Below are 15,881 nucleotides of genomic sequence, written 5' to 3'. Positions count from 1 at the left end.
CGTCATTCCCTCCCTGTCGGCCATTTTAACGTGCGTGACTATTTTCAGAGAGTGCATCACTCCCTCCTTCGGTCACACTTCTGGCCATTTGGAATACATGACTTTTAAGAGAAATAAATTCAACAAGTATTTCCGGCGGGGGTCGGTCAACAACCTCTGCTCCTGAAATGAAACGCGCTGTTAACCGTGGGCGAGGGGGTTTCTTGTGATAATAGTTGTTCGGATGGAAATGCGATAATCTCTCTAAGTTTTTTTTTCCCCCCAGTTAGTGGAAATATATAGTCGAATGTGTTTGGTTTAATTTCAGCAGAAATGCGTCTCTCTGTACCTGAACAGCAGAAGGACGTTTGAGCTGGAACTATACCTATGCAGGACAGTCCTGTTTACACACGGGGCCGAGCTCAGATCCTCTCGGGACCTGGGATGGATCAAATTCGCAGCCTGGGATTCGCTGGGTTAAACAGAGAAACTCCGCCCCACTGGTAGCGATGCAAACAAAAGAAGAGCACTACACGGAAATCCAGACAAAAAGGTTAACGCAGCCTGTTTGATTTTTTTCCTCTTTAGGGTTGCTACATTGATCCCACTCCCGTCTCCTCCCGCTATCAGATCCGTCCTGAGCCGGTGAGAGTTAGTGTGACCCGGACTGCGGCAGTCCCGCTCTACCCTGGCTCACCCGGCCCTGTCCATCTGTAATGACCGACGGACTCGGGAGCAGCAGCTCAGACTCAACTCTCCGTACAGGGTGAGCCCACCGGTGCAGGACCATTGTCGGTCACCCGGGAAGTCAGTCTGTGATTTCCCGGGACCACACTGAACGCTGTTCTGTTACGACATCAGAGGTAAGTGTTGTCTATGATTCTGGATAATTATTCAGCGTTTACACCACGGCTCGGCTTTGCTCGGGATCGGGAGTGAATTTAGTGCGAGAAGGGAGTCCTGGCATGTTCATATTGAAGAGCCAATTATTGTCCAAATGGATTAAGAGAAACGATGTCGTTACCTTGAACCAGAAATACTCTCCAGGGCGGTTTCTACTGAGTGAGAGCTGAAGGCTTCTTTTACCCCGATAGTAACATGCGAAATATCCCACAGGGCTGTGATCCGTAACCGGTCTGTCTCTCATTAAAACGCAAGTACTCAGAATAACAGGTCGAAACCCGGTTATATTACGAAACGTCGCTTATGGGAATGCTTTGGTTTGATTTGTTTGAAGGAAGCTTGAAAATTATTTTGAGCACATCTATAGATGATAGGAGCCTGAGATAAAAACAAAATGCTGGAAACTCGCAGCAAACAGGGGAGCAAAGTAACTGGTAACTTTGCGGGTTCGATACCCCGGGTAATGTCCTTACATCGCGTCACTGGTTCTATCGCTCTTCCCTGTAGCAGAAAGTGTTAATTACAATATTAAACTTCCTTCACGCATGAATGACGGTGTTTTGTCGAACGGGTTCGATTTGATTTCAGCAGAAAGGCCGCTCCCTGTTCTGAGGAATGTGCACGGACAGGACAGGCAGCTGCTTGCTCGCAGACCCTGAGCACCGAGTCTCACAGAACAACAACCCCCACCTTCCAAATCAGTCAATCATCTGCCCTCTTGCCCTTTCCATTCCACTCCTGATGAAGGGATTCTGTCCGCAAAGTCGACTGTTTACACTAATCCGTAGAGCTGCCTGACCTGAGCTCCTCCAGCATTGTGTGTTGCCATGGTTATGGGTTTTCCGTGTGGGGCGGTGGGCGGGGCTATTTGTAACAAAATGATACACAGTATCCGCACTATCAGAGTATTCTTGGGGAATTAAGGTGAGAATATTTCAGCTTCTGATATTTATTTCGGAACTTTATTTCCCAACAACCAGTTGTCTGTGCATTGGTTCAGCCATCAAGGAGATATTTGCTCTGTTTTCAGCCACTTCTGGCTGTGGTGCCTCTTGTGATCCTACTGTTTCCACAGGTTAAGTTAAGATTAAGAATAGCTCTACAACAATGGCCAACTGTTCCAAGGCAAGGGTGCGAGATCTGTGTAGCAAACACCTGTTCCATTTTCAAAATTTCTTATTTCAGATGAATACATCTACAAAAAGGGTGTTATTTTGCATATCAATGCACACTGTATATACAGTATAATGTATATATGTACAGTATGTATATGTATAGTAATATCGTATATACAGCATATAAAGTATATATGTGGTCCATATATGGCAATGCATATACAGTACTTGAAATGGTATTCACCACCCACCAAAAAAAAAATCTTTATTCACATAAATGAGTATTGCAACCAGGGATTTTAATCAATTTAGCTGAAGTTTTGTTGTTTTTTTTTCTGTGAACCCCATCCTCTTTCTCTGCCACAGCAGAACCCAAATCCATGGGAGAATTGTAAAGCATGAAAAATAAATAAAGCGGTAATATTAGCCGTTCAAATGTATTCATTCAGTCCTTCAGTACTTCACGTACTTGCTGTTCTTCAGTACTTGGGTGAAACACCTCTTGCAGCTATTATGGATAGTAATATTTTGGGACAGTCTCTATTAGTTTTCCACAACATGATGGAGTGAGATTTCTTTATTCCTCCTTGCAAAATTGCTCAAGCTGTGCCAGGTTAGTTGGGGAGCGGCGGTGGACAGCAGTTTTGATTTTGCTAGAGATGTTCGATAGGGTTAAGATCAGATCACTGATAGGGCTACTCAGAGTCATCAATTTTCTACATTTGAAGCTACTTCATGTTTGCTCCCGCAGTGTGCTTTGGGTCGTTGTTCTGCTTAAAAATGATCTTCCTCCCCACTTTCAGATTTCTGGCTGTGTCGAGGGTATTTGTTTGCTAATGTTTTATACAAAATCTCTGTATTTAGCAGCTTTCATCCTCACATCAAACCATACCAGATGGTAAGTCGTGCTGATGAAAAGCATCCCTGTAGTATGATGTCACATTCACCATTCTTTATAGTAAGGATGGTGCTCACTGGCTGATGCACAGCATTACACTTACATACACACACTGCTTAGTGTTGAGGCCAACATTTCCAGTTTAGACATACGCAATCTTTGCAGTATCCCCTAAGTGACGCTGCACAATGTCATATGGGCGAGGATATGCCTTTTTTAAGAAGTCAAATCCATTCAGTAGAGGCATTGAATAACAGAGCAGAGCACTTACTTGGGGCATATCTTAAAGAGTAACACTGAGAAAATAATAAATATTTCCTTTGTTTATTTGGACAGGACACTGTTGCAGAAAGTTAATATTGGACCACTGGAAAATGATGCTGGTGAGGTAGTAATGGAGGACAAATAAATGGCAGATGAACTTAATGGTTACTTTGCATCTGCCTTTACTGCTGACAACACTAGCAGTGTGTCAGAGGTCTGAGAGCATCATGGGGCAGGAAGTAGTGCCATTGCTATTACAAATTTTAAAAAAAAAAAAATAAATAAAATAAAATAAATCTCGGCAAGCTTAAAGATCTTAAGTTGTATAAGTCACTTGGACCAGATAGATACATTCCAGAGTCCTGAGAGAGGTTGCAGAAGAGATGACGGATGCCATTAGTCATGATCTTTCAAGAATCACTTGATTACAACATGGTCCCAGAGGACTGGAAGATTGTAAATGTCAATCCTATTTAAGAAAGGAGGAAGGCAAAAGAAAGAAAATTATAGGCCAGTTAGAGCTGATAGTGCAGGTACAACAGATTAGAGATAAAGGTGGGAAGATGTGCCTGGAGGCTGTGGAAGTGAGCGAGGTCCTCAATGAATACTTCTTTTTGGTATTCACCAATGAGAGGGAACTTGATGATGGTGAGGACAATATGAGTGAGGTTGATGTTCTGGAGCATGTTGATATTAAGGAAGAGGAGCTGTTGGAGTTGTTAAAATACATTAGGATGGATAAGTCCCCGGGGCCTGATGGAATATTCCCCAGGCTGCTCCATGAGGCGACGGAAGAGATTGCCGAGCCTCTGGCTAGGATCTTTATGTCCTCGTTGTCCACGGGAATGGTACCAGAGGATTGGAGGGAGGCGAATGTTGTTCCCTTGTTCAGAAAAGGTAGTAGGGATAGTCCGGGTAATTATAGACCAGTAAACCTTACGTCTGTGGTGGGAAATCTGTTGGAAAAGATTCTTGGGGATAGGATCTATAGGCATTTAGAGAATCATGGTCTGATCAGGGACAGTCAGCATGGCTTTGTGAAGGGAAGATCGTGTCTAACAAGCCTGATAGAGTTCTTTGAGGAGGTGACCAGACATATACATGAGGGTGGTGCCGTGGATGTGATCTACATGGATTTTAGCGAGGCATTTAAAACGGTTCCACACGGTAGGCTTATTTGGAAAATTAGAAGGCATGGGATCCAGGGAAGTTTGGCCAGGTGGATTCAGAATTGGCTTGTCTGCAGAAAGCAGAGGGTGGTGGTGGACGGAGTACATTTGGACTGGAGGGTTGAGACTAGTGGTGGCTAAAAAGGATTGGTTCTGGGACCTCTACTTTTTGTGATTTTTATTAACGACCTGGATGTCGGGGTAGAAGGGTGGATTGGCACGATGGGCTGAATGGCCTAATTCTACACCTATGTCTTAAGATCTTATGGTTTAAATATTTCTATGAGCTTCAGTGATGTGTTGTGTTGCTCCTTAACCTGCATTTTCATTTTGAAGGCAGCAAAACAACTGAAATGGGAAGTATATTCACTAAAACTCAGCCTGAAAACTTACCGCAAGGGGAAGTTGATGATGCCACAAAATTGAAACCCCCTGGAAGCTTTGAACATGGAGCAGGTTAGTAGACTTCAAATTGTTTAAAATTAAGCATCTGGTAGTCACTCAAGTATTACTTATGAACTCATAATGTAGCCCCCTGGTAAGCTTCAGGCTCGCTCAGCTCGCTTTCCTCTAGAGGAAGCAGCCTTCGGCCCTGCCAAATGGGTAGTCAAGTTTGTGTGGATGCTGTGTGATGCAGCCCACCCCTCCAAATAACAGACAATGCACCATATGCGATTAAATTATTATAATTTATAGCTATTACTAGAACTATGTAATTAATAGAGATAAAATATAAAAGGAAAGTAAAAGGTGCCAAACTTATCAAAGTTCAACCACTTCGTGCACAACAGTAACGGAGTCCTCTTTCCACCATTCAATCACCTCTGACCACCTCGATCCGCCACCTGGGACCAACCACGGTGGTCGACCAGACACTCCACACAAGTCTATCTTCGTCTCCTCTCCTTGGCAAAGACCCTGGACCTTGGACTTCGGCTGGGGGTCCGTCTCATCGGCCAGCTCACAGCATTGCGTCCACTGTCTCGGTCCCCATCTCACCTTCTCCGCCAGAGCCCACACATCACAATAGCTTACAGACACACAAGAAAGAATAACATCTATCGCAGTTGGTTAGCAACTGAATACAACTCTTTATAACCCAAACTGCTAGAGAACTTTCTCAGCAGTTAAATAACAAAGAAGCCATTTTGATTAGCCTAAGCGGTAACATAAAAGAAGAAACCCCTTACAATAATAATTCTGAAATTGGGGAATGCACAACAGACCGTGAAATCATATTCCTCGAAGGGCAGGCATGATTCAGTACTCTGTGGGACCTTTTTAGAAATTATAGCTGTTGAAATAGATGAGTGGGAGCCGGTGGACATAGCATAGAATTTATTTCTTCCTCCCTTCGTTTACGGCATGTCCCAACAAGTGCGTGCCGCAAATTATACGCTAGTGACTAATTAAACTACTAGCCCAAACATCTTTATAATGTTGGAGCAAACCGGAAACATGTGGTCACGGAGAGAAACGTATAAAGTCTTTAGACAACAGCAGCAGTTGAACGCAGGTCACTGTGGCTGTAAAGCATTCTGCTAACTACTATGTCACCATACCACCCTAAACTAAATTCCTAACCAATTCACCTTAACTTCCAACTCAAGTCTTCAAATCCTGGCAACATCATTGTAACTTTTCTGTGCACCCTTTCAATCATGTTGATTTCTTCTCTGTCGTTAGGTGACCAGAACAACACACTCTGATCCAGATTAGGCCTCACCAATTTCTTCATACACTTCAACATATTTATCCTTCCAAAGTACACATTTGTCTGCATTAAAACCCATGCCACTTTACAGTCCCTTTCCTGGTAAATCCCTCCTGCACCATGTCCAGATCAGTTGCATCCTCCGAAAAGGGAGGTAGGTTGAATGTCAGGTCCCGGGATTATGGTAGCACATGGCTGGGTAGGGTCTGCGTCCAGAAGGATGGGGCAATATGTGAAACGGTGAAGGCAGGGTGCCTGGAATGAAACATCGTAAGACCCTGTGAGCATGTGCTGTCTACCAACGAGACGTTATGCGACCCATGTAGGATAGTGTCCTAGAAGATGGGATTATCAAACTAGACTCGGAAAGGCTAATGGAAGGTGGGTGAAAGGGGCCGTGAGATGGGGGCAGACCTCTCTCAGCGTGCCACCCCGGGGAGATGCTGGTAGAGCAGCCTGTTTCTCAGGCAAATGAAATCTCTCGAAATACAAGCTGCTACCGGTGAATTTGCAGAATACCTGCTGGTGGCCGATTTGAGAATAGGAATAAGAGTGAGCAGAGTACATGGGTACATGGTCCACAACTTGAAATCCATAGACTCCTCGGTTAATGTTAGGGGCTCATTATATAATAAAGGTTGTGAACAGACCGTTTACAGTAATGGAGAATTTTCTTTCGAGAGGACTTGAAAAAGAAATTTTCAGGAAGAGGTTTGCTGGAGAAAGGAAAAACAGAGGGGTTGGAATGTTAGCTGTTAGTTTCAAATTTCCAGTTTAATTATCGGCAATGATTAATTTGCCCCAGATGCACATTTTCCTCAGAAATGTGGGCTTCCCGTATCTTAAATAAAGATGCACAAATGTCCACGTCGACTGAGATTATACCTGGCCATTGTGGGACCAGAGTTAATCTAAACTTATTTCCGTGTAAAAAAGAAAAATATACCAGAAAAATCACAAGAAGGAAAAAAAAATCTGTATTTGCACTGTTCTTCCTTGCAGGTAACTGCAAACCTTAAAATGAACATTCATGTCCCACCATGACAAGCTTTCACACATTTTTCGGAGAACCAAGGAAGCGACAGAAAGCTGATGGATGGGGACCCCCGGCAATTTAACACATCATGCAATGTCTTAAAAGCACAGCCTCTTGAAAATGGTCTCTGGACCCTGTCTCTCACAGACATAAATGCAGACTCACACTCTCTTCTCTCAAATAAACTCAGTGTTGCCATATTTTACACATTTGAAGCATGCAAGATATTCACAATTTAAACCATGTCAGAGACCTCTTGTTCCTAAGGGTTAAACAGTTTCAGTTACAATTCGAGAACATTGAAAAAACTCCGAGACTTTAAAACAAATAAATATTCGAAGTTATTCACCATGCAAAAGAAAATAACATTAGACAAGTTTAAATCGTGAAATCCCAACAGTAACTAAATTACCAACATACTTGGACCTTTCTGTAAATCCAATCTCATTAATTGCCTCCAGAGTATTACTAAAGTTAAAATATAACTCCTGTACTTCCATCTCCTATGCTGTAATCATTCTCCTGAATACCCATATCTCAGTTTGTGTACGGTCACTGGGATCATGCAGTCTCACCCCTTTCAAGATTCAAAGTTGCTATCAGACACAAATGTATACGTTGCGACAGCCAACTTGGGAAGAGTAGAAGGACCGAGTTGAGTACGTGGGTAAGGGTCCCAACTGGGAGTCCATAGATGCCTCGGTTAATGTTAGTGGTCCATTGCATAATAAAGGTTCTGAACCCCTCATTTAGTGCAATCGGGAAGATGTTTCGAGAGGACTTGAAGAAATCCTCAGGCAGAGGGTTTTTGGAATCAGGAACGCCAGAGGGGATGAAGTGTGTGGGTTGTTATGAACACCACATTTGAGAAACAAGTACATGGGCGGCAGGGCCTAATGGAATACTTGGTAGGGCTCAGAAAACCTGTGTCAACCAACTGTTCAAGTTTATTTTCAATTTCTCATTGCTACATTTGCAAGTTTCCACCTGTTTCAAGTGCACAAGAAAAGCAGGATAAGATGTCTTAACGACTATCATCCTTGAGCGCTCATATCTATGGTGTGGGAATTATTTTAGAGGTCAGTTATGGCTGGAATCAATTCCCACTTCAGCAAGAACCTGGATCCTCTGTAATTGGCCAATCTCCACAATAGGCCTACAGTGGATATGATCAAATTGCATCTCCACGTGGCCAAGGATCATCTCGACAATACAAATACCTATGCCAGGATTCTGTTATTTAACTACAACTCAGCATTTAACACTATCATTCCTACAATTCTGATCGAAAACGTCGAGAACCTAGGCATTTGTATCTCTCTCTGCAACTGTACTCTCAATTTCCAAACCGGAAAACCAAAATCTGTGCGGATTTGAAATGCAGTGCCTATGAAATATTCACTCCCCTCACCTTGGAAGTTTTCATGTTTTATTGTTTTACAATGGATTTAATTTGGCTTTTTTTGACACTGATCAACATGAAAATGACTTTCTCGTGAAAGCCAAAACAGATCTCCACAAAGTAATCTGTATTAATTAGAAATATAAAGCACAAAATAATTGATTGCATGGGTGTTCATCCCCTGTAATAGGACACACCAAATCATCACTCGTGCAGCCAATTGATTTTAGAAGTCACACAGTCAAAGTATTTCAATTGCTTGTAGTAAAACTACACCTGTATATAGAAGGTCCAACTGCTGGTGAGTCCGTATCTTGGCAAAAACTACACCGTGAAGACAAATAAATACAACAAGGATCTCCGGGAAAAGTTGGTAGAAAAGCACAAGTCAGAAGATGGATACGAGGACTTTTCCAGGTCACTGAATATCCCCTGGAGTACAGTTAAGTCAATTGTCAAGAAATGGAAAGAATATGGCACAGCTGTAAATCTGCCTAGAACAGGCTGTCCTCAATAACAGTGACTGTGCAAGAAGTGAATCACTGAGGTGGGGGGGGGGCACCAATGGTCCTATGATAACTCTGGAGGAGTTACTAGCTTCAGTGGCTGAGATGGGAGGGACAGCGCATACAACAACTATTTCCTGGGTGCTTTACCAGTCACAGCTTTATGGGAGAGTGGCAAAGTGAACGTTGCTGTTGAAAGAAACTGGCATGAAATCTTGGCTACAGTTTGCCAGAAGGCGCGTGGGGTAGGAGACACTGAAGTCAGCTGGAAGAAGGTTCTATGGTCTGGTGAAAAGAAAATTGAACTTTCTGGCCATCAGACTAAATCTTGTGTTTGGCGCACACCGCACATCATCAAAAACAGTCCATCCCTACCGTGATGCATGGTGGTGAGTTAATCATGCTATAGGGATGCTTTACTACATCAGATCCTGGAAAGCTTGTGAAGATAGAGGTTACAATGAATGCAGCAAAATACAGGGTAATCCTGGATGAAAACCTGATGCAGTCTGCAAGAGTACTGCGACCTGGGAGAAGATTTGTTTTCCAGCAAGAAAATGACTCAAAGCATAAAGCTAAAATTGCTCAGAAGTTGTTCAAAAACAACGTTAATGCCCTGAAGTGCCCAAGTCAGAGTGTGGACCTCACTGCAATTGAGAATCTGCGGTTCGACTTGAAAAGAGCTGTTCACTCATGGACCCCATAAAATCTGACAGAGTTTCAGCAGTAACGTAAAGAATAATGTGGAAAAATTTCAGTGTTCAGATGTGCAAAGCTGATAGAGACTGATCCATGCAGATTCAAGGCTGTAATTACTGTGAAAGGTGCATCTACTAAATACTTCTTGAAAGGGTGAGTAATTATGCAATCAATTGTTTTGTGATTAATAATTGTAATACGTTTGTATCTTTAGACCATTTCTTTAGAAATGTGTTTCACTGTGTCACGAAATAGTCTCTTCAGTTGATTAGTGTCAAAAAGCCAAAATAGATCCATTGTAATTCAATGTTGTAAAGCAAGAAAGCATGAAAACTTCAAAGAGAGATGAATGCATTCTAAAGGCGGTGTAACATCTCCACCTCACTGACAATCAACATTGGTGCACCACAGGGGTGTGGCCTTAACCATTGCTCTACGCTCTCTGCATCCATGACTGTGTGGCTAGGCACATCTGAAATGCCATCTTTAAATTTGCTGATGATATCATCATTGTTGTCAGAATTTCAGATGGAGATGAGGGGCCATTCAGGAGCGAGATGTATCAGCCGGTGTCACAGCTTTCCATGAACAATTTTTCACTGAATTTCAGTAAGACCAAATAACTCACTCTGGACTTCAGAAGGGGTAAAACGAGGGAAGACACACAAGTCCTCGTAGAGGAATCAGAAGTGGAGAGAGTGAGAAATTTCAAGTTCCTGGTTGTCACTATGTCTGAGGGTCTCACCTGGACCCAACATATCAATGCAGCCATTAAGAAGGCAAGACAGTGGCTATATTTCATCAAGAGTTTGAAGAGGTGGGGTAGTGGGACTAAATAGAAGAATGAGCTCATGATAAAATAGTGGAGCAGACTCGAAGGGCCGAATGGTCAACTTCTGCTCCTTTGTCTTTTGGTCTTATTGTCTTATGGAGATTTGGTATGTCACTAAAAGCATTCTAACCGATTGCATCACTGTCTGGCATAGCGGAGGTTGTTACTACACAGGATCAAGGGTAGCTGCAGAGAGTTGTAAAATTATTCAGCACCATGGTGGGTACGAGCTTTCATAGTATCGGGGACATTTTCAAGGAGAAGTGCTTCAAAGAGATGGCGTCCATCATTCAGGGCTTCCAGTACCATCAGAAAGGAGGAACAGAAGCCTGATTCAACAATAGCTTCCCACCCTCTGCCATCTGATTTCTGAATGGATACTGAACCCATGATCACTACTTCACTACTTCCTTTAAAATTTCTTTATTGCACTACCTATTTAATTGAACTATTTCAAATATATATATATATATATATATATATATATATATATATATGTATGTTTATTTCAGAGAGCCCGAAAGTTGAAAACGCCATCCCCACCATGGCTGAAGATGTGAATATGAATAGGGATCCAGCGAACTCCAAAGAGGGAAAGGACACAGGTGCGTTTATAAGGTCCTGCATGGGAGTTCAGTCAAGAAGGTTCACTCACTTGGCTTTCAGAATGTGATAATTAATTCGATTAGACATTGGAGCTGTGGCAGAAGCCATAGGGTGGTAGTAGATAATTGGCTCTTGCACTGGGGGCCGGTACCTAATTCAAAGTTGCTGGTGAACGCAGCAGTCCAGGCAGCATCTCTAGGAAGAGGTACAGTCGACTTTTCAGGCCGAGACCCCTGAAACGTCGACTGTACCTCTTCCTAGAGATGCTGCCTAGACTGCTGCATTCACCAGCAACTTTGATGTGTGTTGCTTGAATTTCCAGCATCTGCAGAATTCCTGTTGTTTGCTGCAAGGACTGGTCCAGGGTCTGTTGTTGATTGCATCTATATAAACGATCTGGATGATGATGCGATAAAGTGGATTAAAAACTTGCAGATGACACTGTGGTAGGTGGTACATAGGCAGGGTAATAGGCCGTCAAATTTTCCAGCAGGATCTGGACCCGATGAAATTTGGCTGAATATCGCAGATGGAATTTCATGCAGAGATGTGTGAGGTGTTGCATTTTGCGAGGACAAGTCAGAGTAGGATTACACAGCGAATGTTCGGGGAACTGAAGAATGCTATTGAACAGAGGGATCTGAGAATACAGATACACAGAACCTTGTAAGTGGTATCACAGGTAGATAAGGTCGTCAAGAAAGCTTTTGGCACATCGGCCTTCAGAAATCAAAGTACTGTGTTACAGGAGTTCAGATGTTAAGTTGAAGTTCTCTTAATTGAGGACTAATTTGCAGTACTGCGTGCAATTCTCGTCACCTACCCACAGGAAATACATCAACAAGATTAAAAGAGGGCAGAAAAAATGCAAAGGTATGGCCGGGATGTGAGGACCCGATTTGTCAGGAAAGATTGAATAGATTCGGGTTTTATTCTGCAGAGTGAAAGAATGCCAGGAGATTAGATAGGGCTATAGAAGATACTGAGGAGTGTAGACTGGAATTAGTTCATGAATTAACGATTGATGGTGAAATGTTTAAAGGGAAGAAAAAGAGGATCAACTTCACTCAGAGGTTGGTGTGAATATAGTCTTTATTTCCTAGAGTACAGGAGAATGAAAGGAGATTTGATAGAGCTATATAAAATTGCGCCTACACTGGAAGAAGAGATGATGATTTAAGGATGAATGGTAAAATGTTTAAGAGGAACAACAAGGAGATTATCTTCACTCAGACTTTGGCGAGAGTGTGGAACACGGTGCCTGCGGAAGTGGTGGTGGCCGGTACGATTTCAACTTTTAAGAAAATATAGGTACATGAATGGGAAGGACATGGAGGGCTATGTTCTGATTGCAGGTCGATGGGACTAGACAGATTAATATTTCGGCCGAAGAGTCTGTTTCTGTTCTGTGGTGTTCAATGATTCTAAGAAATGCCTGGCGAGGGAATAGATTCACTGAAGACTCTGGTGTTCATTAACGTAGTGACTGGGAAGAGAGATTTCCTGACAAATCAACCCAGCAACAAGAGTTCACCCAGTCTGGAGTGATGGTGATGTGCAGTCCAGACAGTGCTAAAGGAGAAGAAGTCCAGTCTGCCATGTCTGAGATTTTGCACGGCAACGTTCCTGTTTAGGAATACCACACCTTTATTCTTTATTCCCTTACTCTGCCATGTTGAAAACAATGGAAATCTGGGACATCAAATGTCACTAATGGCTGCAGATTCATAATTCCACATGATGATCCATGCTCTGAGCTTATCCACCTTACGAGCAGTATTCCATAGACCATAGAACATAGAATAGTACATCTCAGTACAGGTCCTTCGGCCCACAATGTTGTGCTGACCCTTAAACCCTGCCTCCCATATAACCCCCACTTTAAATTCCTCCATGTACCTGTCTAGTAGTCTCCTAACGTTCACTAGTACATCTGCCTCCACCACTGACTCCTCGCATTCCACTCACCAACCACACTCTGAGTAAAATATCTTCCTCTAATATCCAGCTTGAACTTCCCAGCTTAAAACCATCTCATCTTGTACTGAGCAGTGCTGCCCTGGAGAAGATGCGCTGGCTATCCACTCGATTACTCCTCTTATTATCTTGTACACCTCTATCATGTCTCCTCTCATCCTCCTTCTCTCCAAAGAGTAAAGCCCTAGCTTCCTTAATCTCTGATTATAATGCATACTCTGTAAACGAGGCAGCACCATGGTAAATCTCCACTGTATCCTTTCCAATACTTCCACATCCTTCCTTTAGTGAGGCGAACAGAACTGGACACAGTACTCGAAGTGTGGCCTAACCAGAGTTTTATAGAGTTGCATCATTACCTCGCGACTTTTAAACTCTATCCCTCGATTTATGAAGGCTAACACCCCATAAGCTTTCTTAACTACCTTATCTACGTGGAGGCAACTATCTGGGATCTGTGTACACGTACTCCCAGATTCCTCTGCTCCTCCACATAACCAAGTATCCTACCATTTACTTTGTACTCTACCTTGGAGTTTGTCGTTCCAAAGTGTACCGCCTCACACTTCTCCGGGTTGAACTCCATCTGCCACTTCTTAGCCCATGTCTGCAACCTATCAATGCCTCTCTGCGATCTTCGACAATTCTCTACACTATCCACAACACGACCAACCTTTGTCATCTGCAAACTTGCCAACCCACCCATCTACCCCACATCCACGTCGTTAATAAATTCCCTTCACTAATATGCACGTAATTCCAAACAGTATTCCCATCTTGCTTAATCTTACCGTTCCTGACTTAATATGTAGGCCTTGCAACATTTATTTTTCGTGCAACCTCTCCACTATCTGCATAGTAAAATGCTTTCCATCACCTGCAACTCTAGATTAAAATGCCTGGGTAGGTTGTGAGACCATAAATCATAGGAGCAGATTTAGGCCATTTAGCCCATCGAGACTACTCCGCCATTCCATTTGGCTGACCCAGGATCCCACTCACCCCAATACACCTGCCTTCTCTCTTGTGTTGAGATACATCAGGCAATTTCCATGCGAAGATTGGTGACCATTTTGGGATCAAGGCACATCAGGACCAGAGAGACACACAGGCCAAAGGAGTAAACTGGCAGTTGAAAGAAGAAGAACATGCAGGGTTTTATATACCACATTTGGTGGCATTGCTTGTCTGTGCAGTCCCATAGACATTGAGCAGAATGCAGGTTCAAATCTCACCAGAGATTCTGGAATAGTGATGTGAAGTGATAACATAAATTGGTGAACAGCCAATGTCCGTAATCCTGACAACAAAATTTGTTCATATAACCCACTGAAGTATCACGACCTGAACTTGTTACTCTGTGTCTAAGCACGACGCCTACCTTAATCCACCCGATTTTTACCCGTTCTTTAAAATGACGGCATTCCATCCCTCTAGAATGAAGGACACAACAGCTGGAAGTTTTGTAAATGGTGTTCACATCCTAGGAATGAGCAGATTAGAGGTCTGGCTGGATGCTATAATAGTAAATAACCCAAGAGCACATACTCGACGGGAACGTTGGCAATATTGAAATCCGACTGGAATTACTATAAATCTCAGATATATAGACTATAGTTCAATGTTGTTTTTCTATCTATATTATGCATTACACCGATACCACAAAGTTAACCAGTTCACGACATATGCCAGTGTTATTAAACCTCTCCTCTGATTCTGTTTCGGATATGAATAAAATCGCCAAGGCATTGCAGGAATTGTACAAGCGGTAAGTAAATGGGTTTGGATAGATTGTCAGTATGTACGTGATGATTTACCTCACAGACAGAGAGCAGTTTGCAGATGAGGAAAGAGCAGAACAGAAAGCAGTGTCTTACTGTCATTGGAAATCACCTAATCCTCATTCTGTTTATTGCAGAGAGCCAGGATGTTGAAAACCCCAACCCCACCATGGCTGGAGGTATGAATATGCATGAGGATCCAGTGAGCTCCAAAGCGGGACAGGACACAGGTGCGTTACAGAATACTAACAAAGTTAAATGTTGCCTTAACATCAGTTCCAGATTTAATGCCTGGGCCCGTAATTCATAGGAATACAGGGAAGACGTAAGGGCTGAGAAATATAGGGATAACATATACATGTTTATTATAATCACTGCTTGAGAGATTTTATGGACAGTAACTGGGACTGCCATGCTTGTAAATGTGATGAATGAGATAGAGATTGTCAAATGTGTTCAAATAACTTTCCTTAATCAACCGAGCGGTGCCATGGAGCAGCCCACCGATTTAACCTAATGTAATTCGGGGGTAAAATTGCAACGACTAATCAAACTAACCACCGGTACGTTTTTGGATTGTGAGAGGAAACCGGAACATCCGGAGAAAACAGTCGCCACATGAGTTGGAACATACAAATGTGCTCAGCGAGGACACCAGAATTGAACTCCAAATTAAGATGCCCTGAGCAGCAATAGTGTCGAACTAACGGCTGTGCTACAGCGGCGCCCCTGCTGTTCTGTTGTTTGAGAAAGGCTCTAAAGATAATCTGAGTAACTATGATGGACGTGCCATCAATACTGGGAAAGTTATTGGAAGTACTTTAAGTGTTAGAATTTTTATAGACAGGGACTGCTTAAGGATATTCAACATGGTTGTGTGGTAGTATGTTATGTCTATCCAGTCTTATAGAGTAATCAAGGAATATACTATGAAGGTTGATAGAGGAAAGGCAGTAAATCTTGGCAAGCCCTTTGAGAAGATCCTGCATGGGAGTTTAGT

At 42.8% G+C, this 15,881-nt stretch overlaps 1 protein-coding gene across 3 annotated transcripts in view; it reads left to right on the top strand.

Annotated features, from left to right (window-relative positions):
* The first annotated feature begins 276 nt into the window (after nucleotides 1–276).
* Nucleotides 277–15,881, top strand: part of LOC140207522 (NACHT, LRR and PYD domains-containing protein 3-like) — a 36,284-nt gene continuing 20,679 nt past the window's right edge. The window contains exons 1-4 of one of the 3 annotated variants that reach the window (XM_072276058.1): nucleotides 277–842; nucleotides 4,665–4,784; nucleotides 11,030–11,122; nucleotides 15,019–15,111. In XM_072276058.1, the coding sequence (XP_072132159.1) occupies nucleotides 4,682–4,784; nucleotides 11,030–11,122; nucleotides 15,019–15,111 (289 nt within the window). In that variant the 5' untranslated portion in view covers nucleotides 277–842; nucleotides 4,665–4,681. The remainder of the gene's footprint in view (nucleotides 843–4,664; nucleotides 4,785–11,029; nucleotides 11,123–15,018; nucleotides 15,112–15,881) is intronic. The other 2 variants (XM_072276059.1, XM_072276057.1) reach the window with 2 other exon arrangements.

Source organism: Mobula birostris, chromosome 13 (genome assembly GCF_030028105.1).
Source record: "Mobula birostris isolate sMobBir1 chromosome 13, sMobBir1.hap1, whole genome shotgun sequence".
NCBI lineage: Eukaryota > Metazoa > Chordata > Chondrichthyes > Myliobatiformes > Myliobatidae > Mobula > Mobula birostris.
This window is presented reverse-complemented; position numbering and strand designations above follow the sequence as displayed.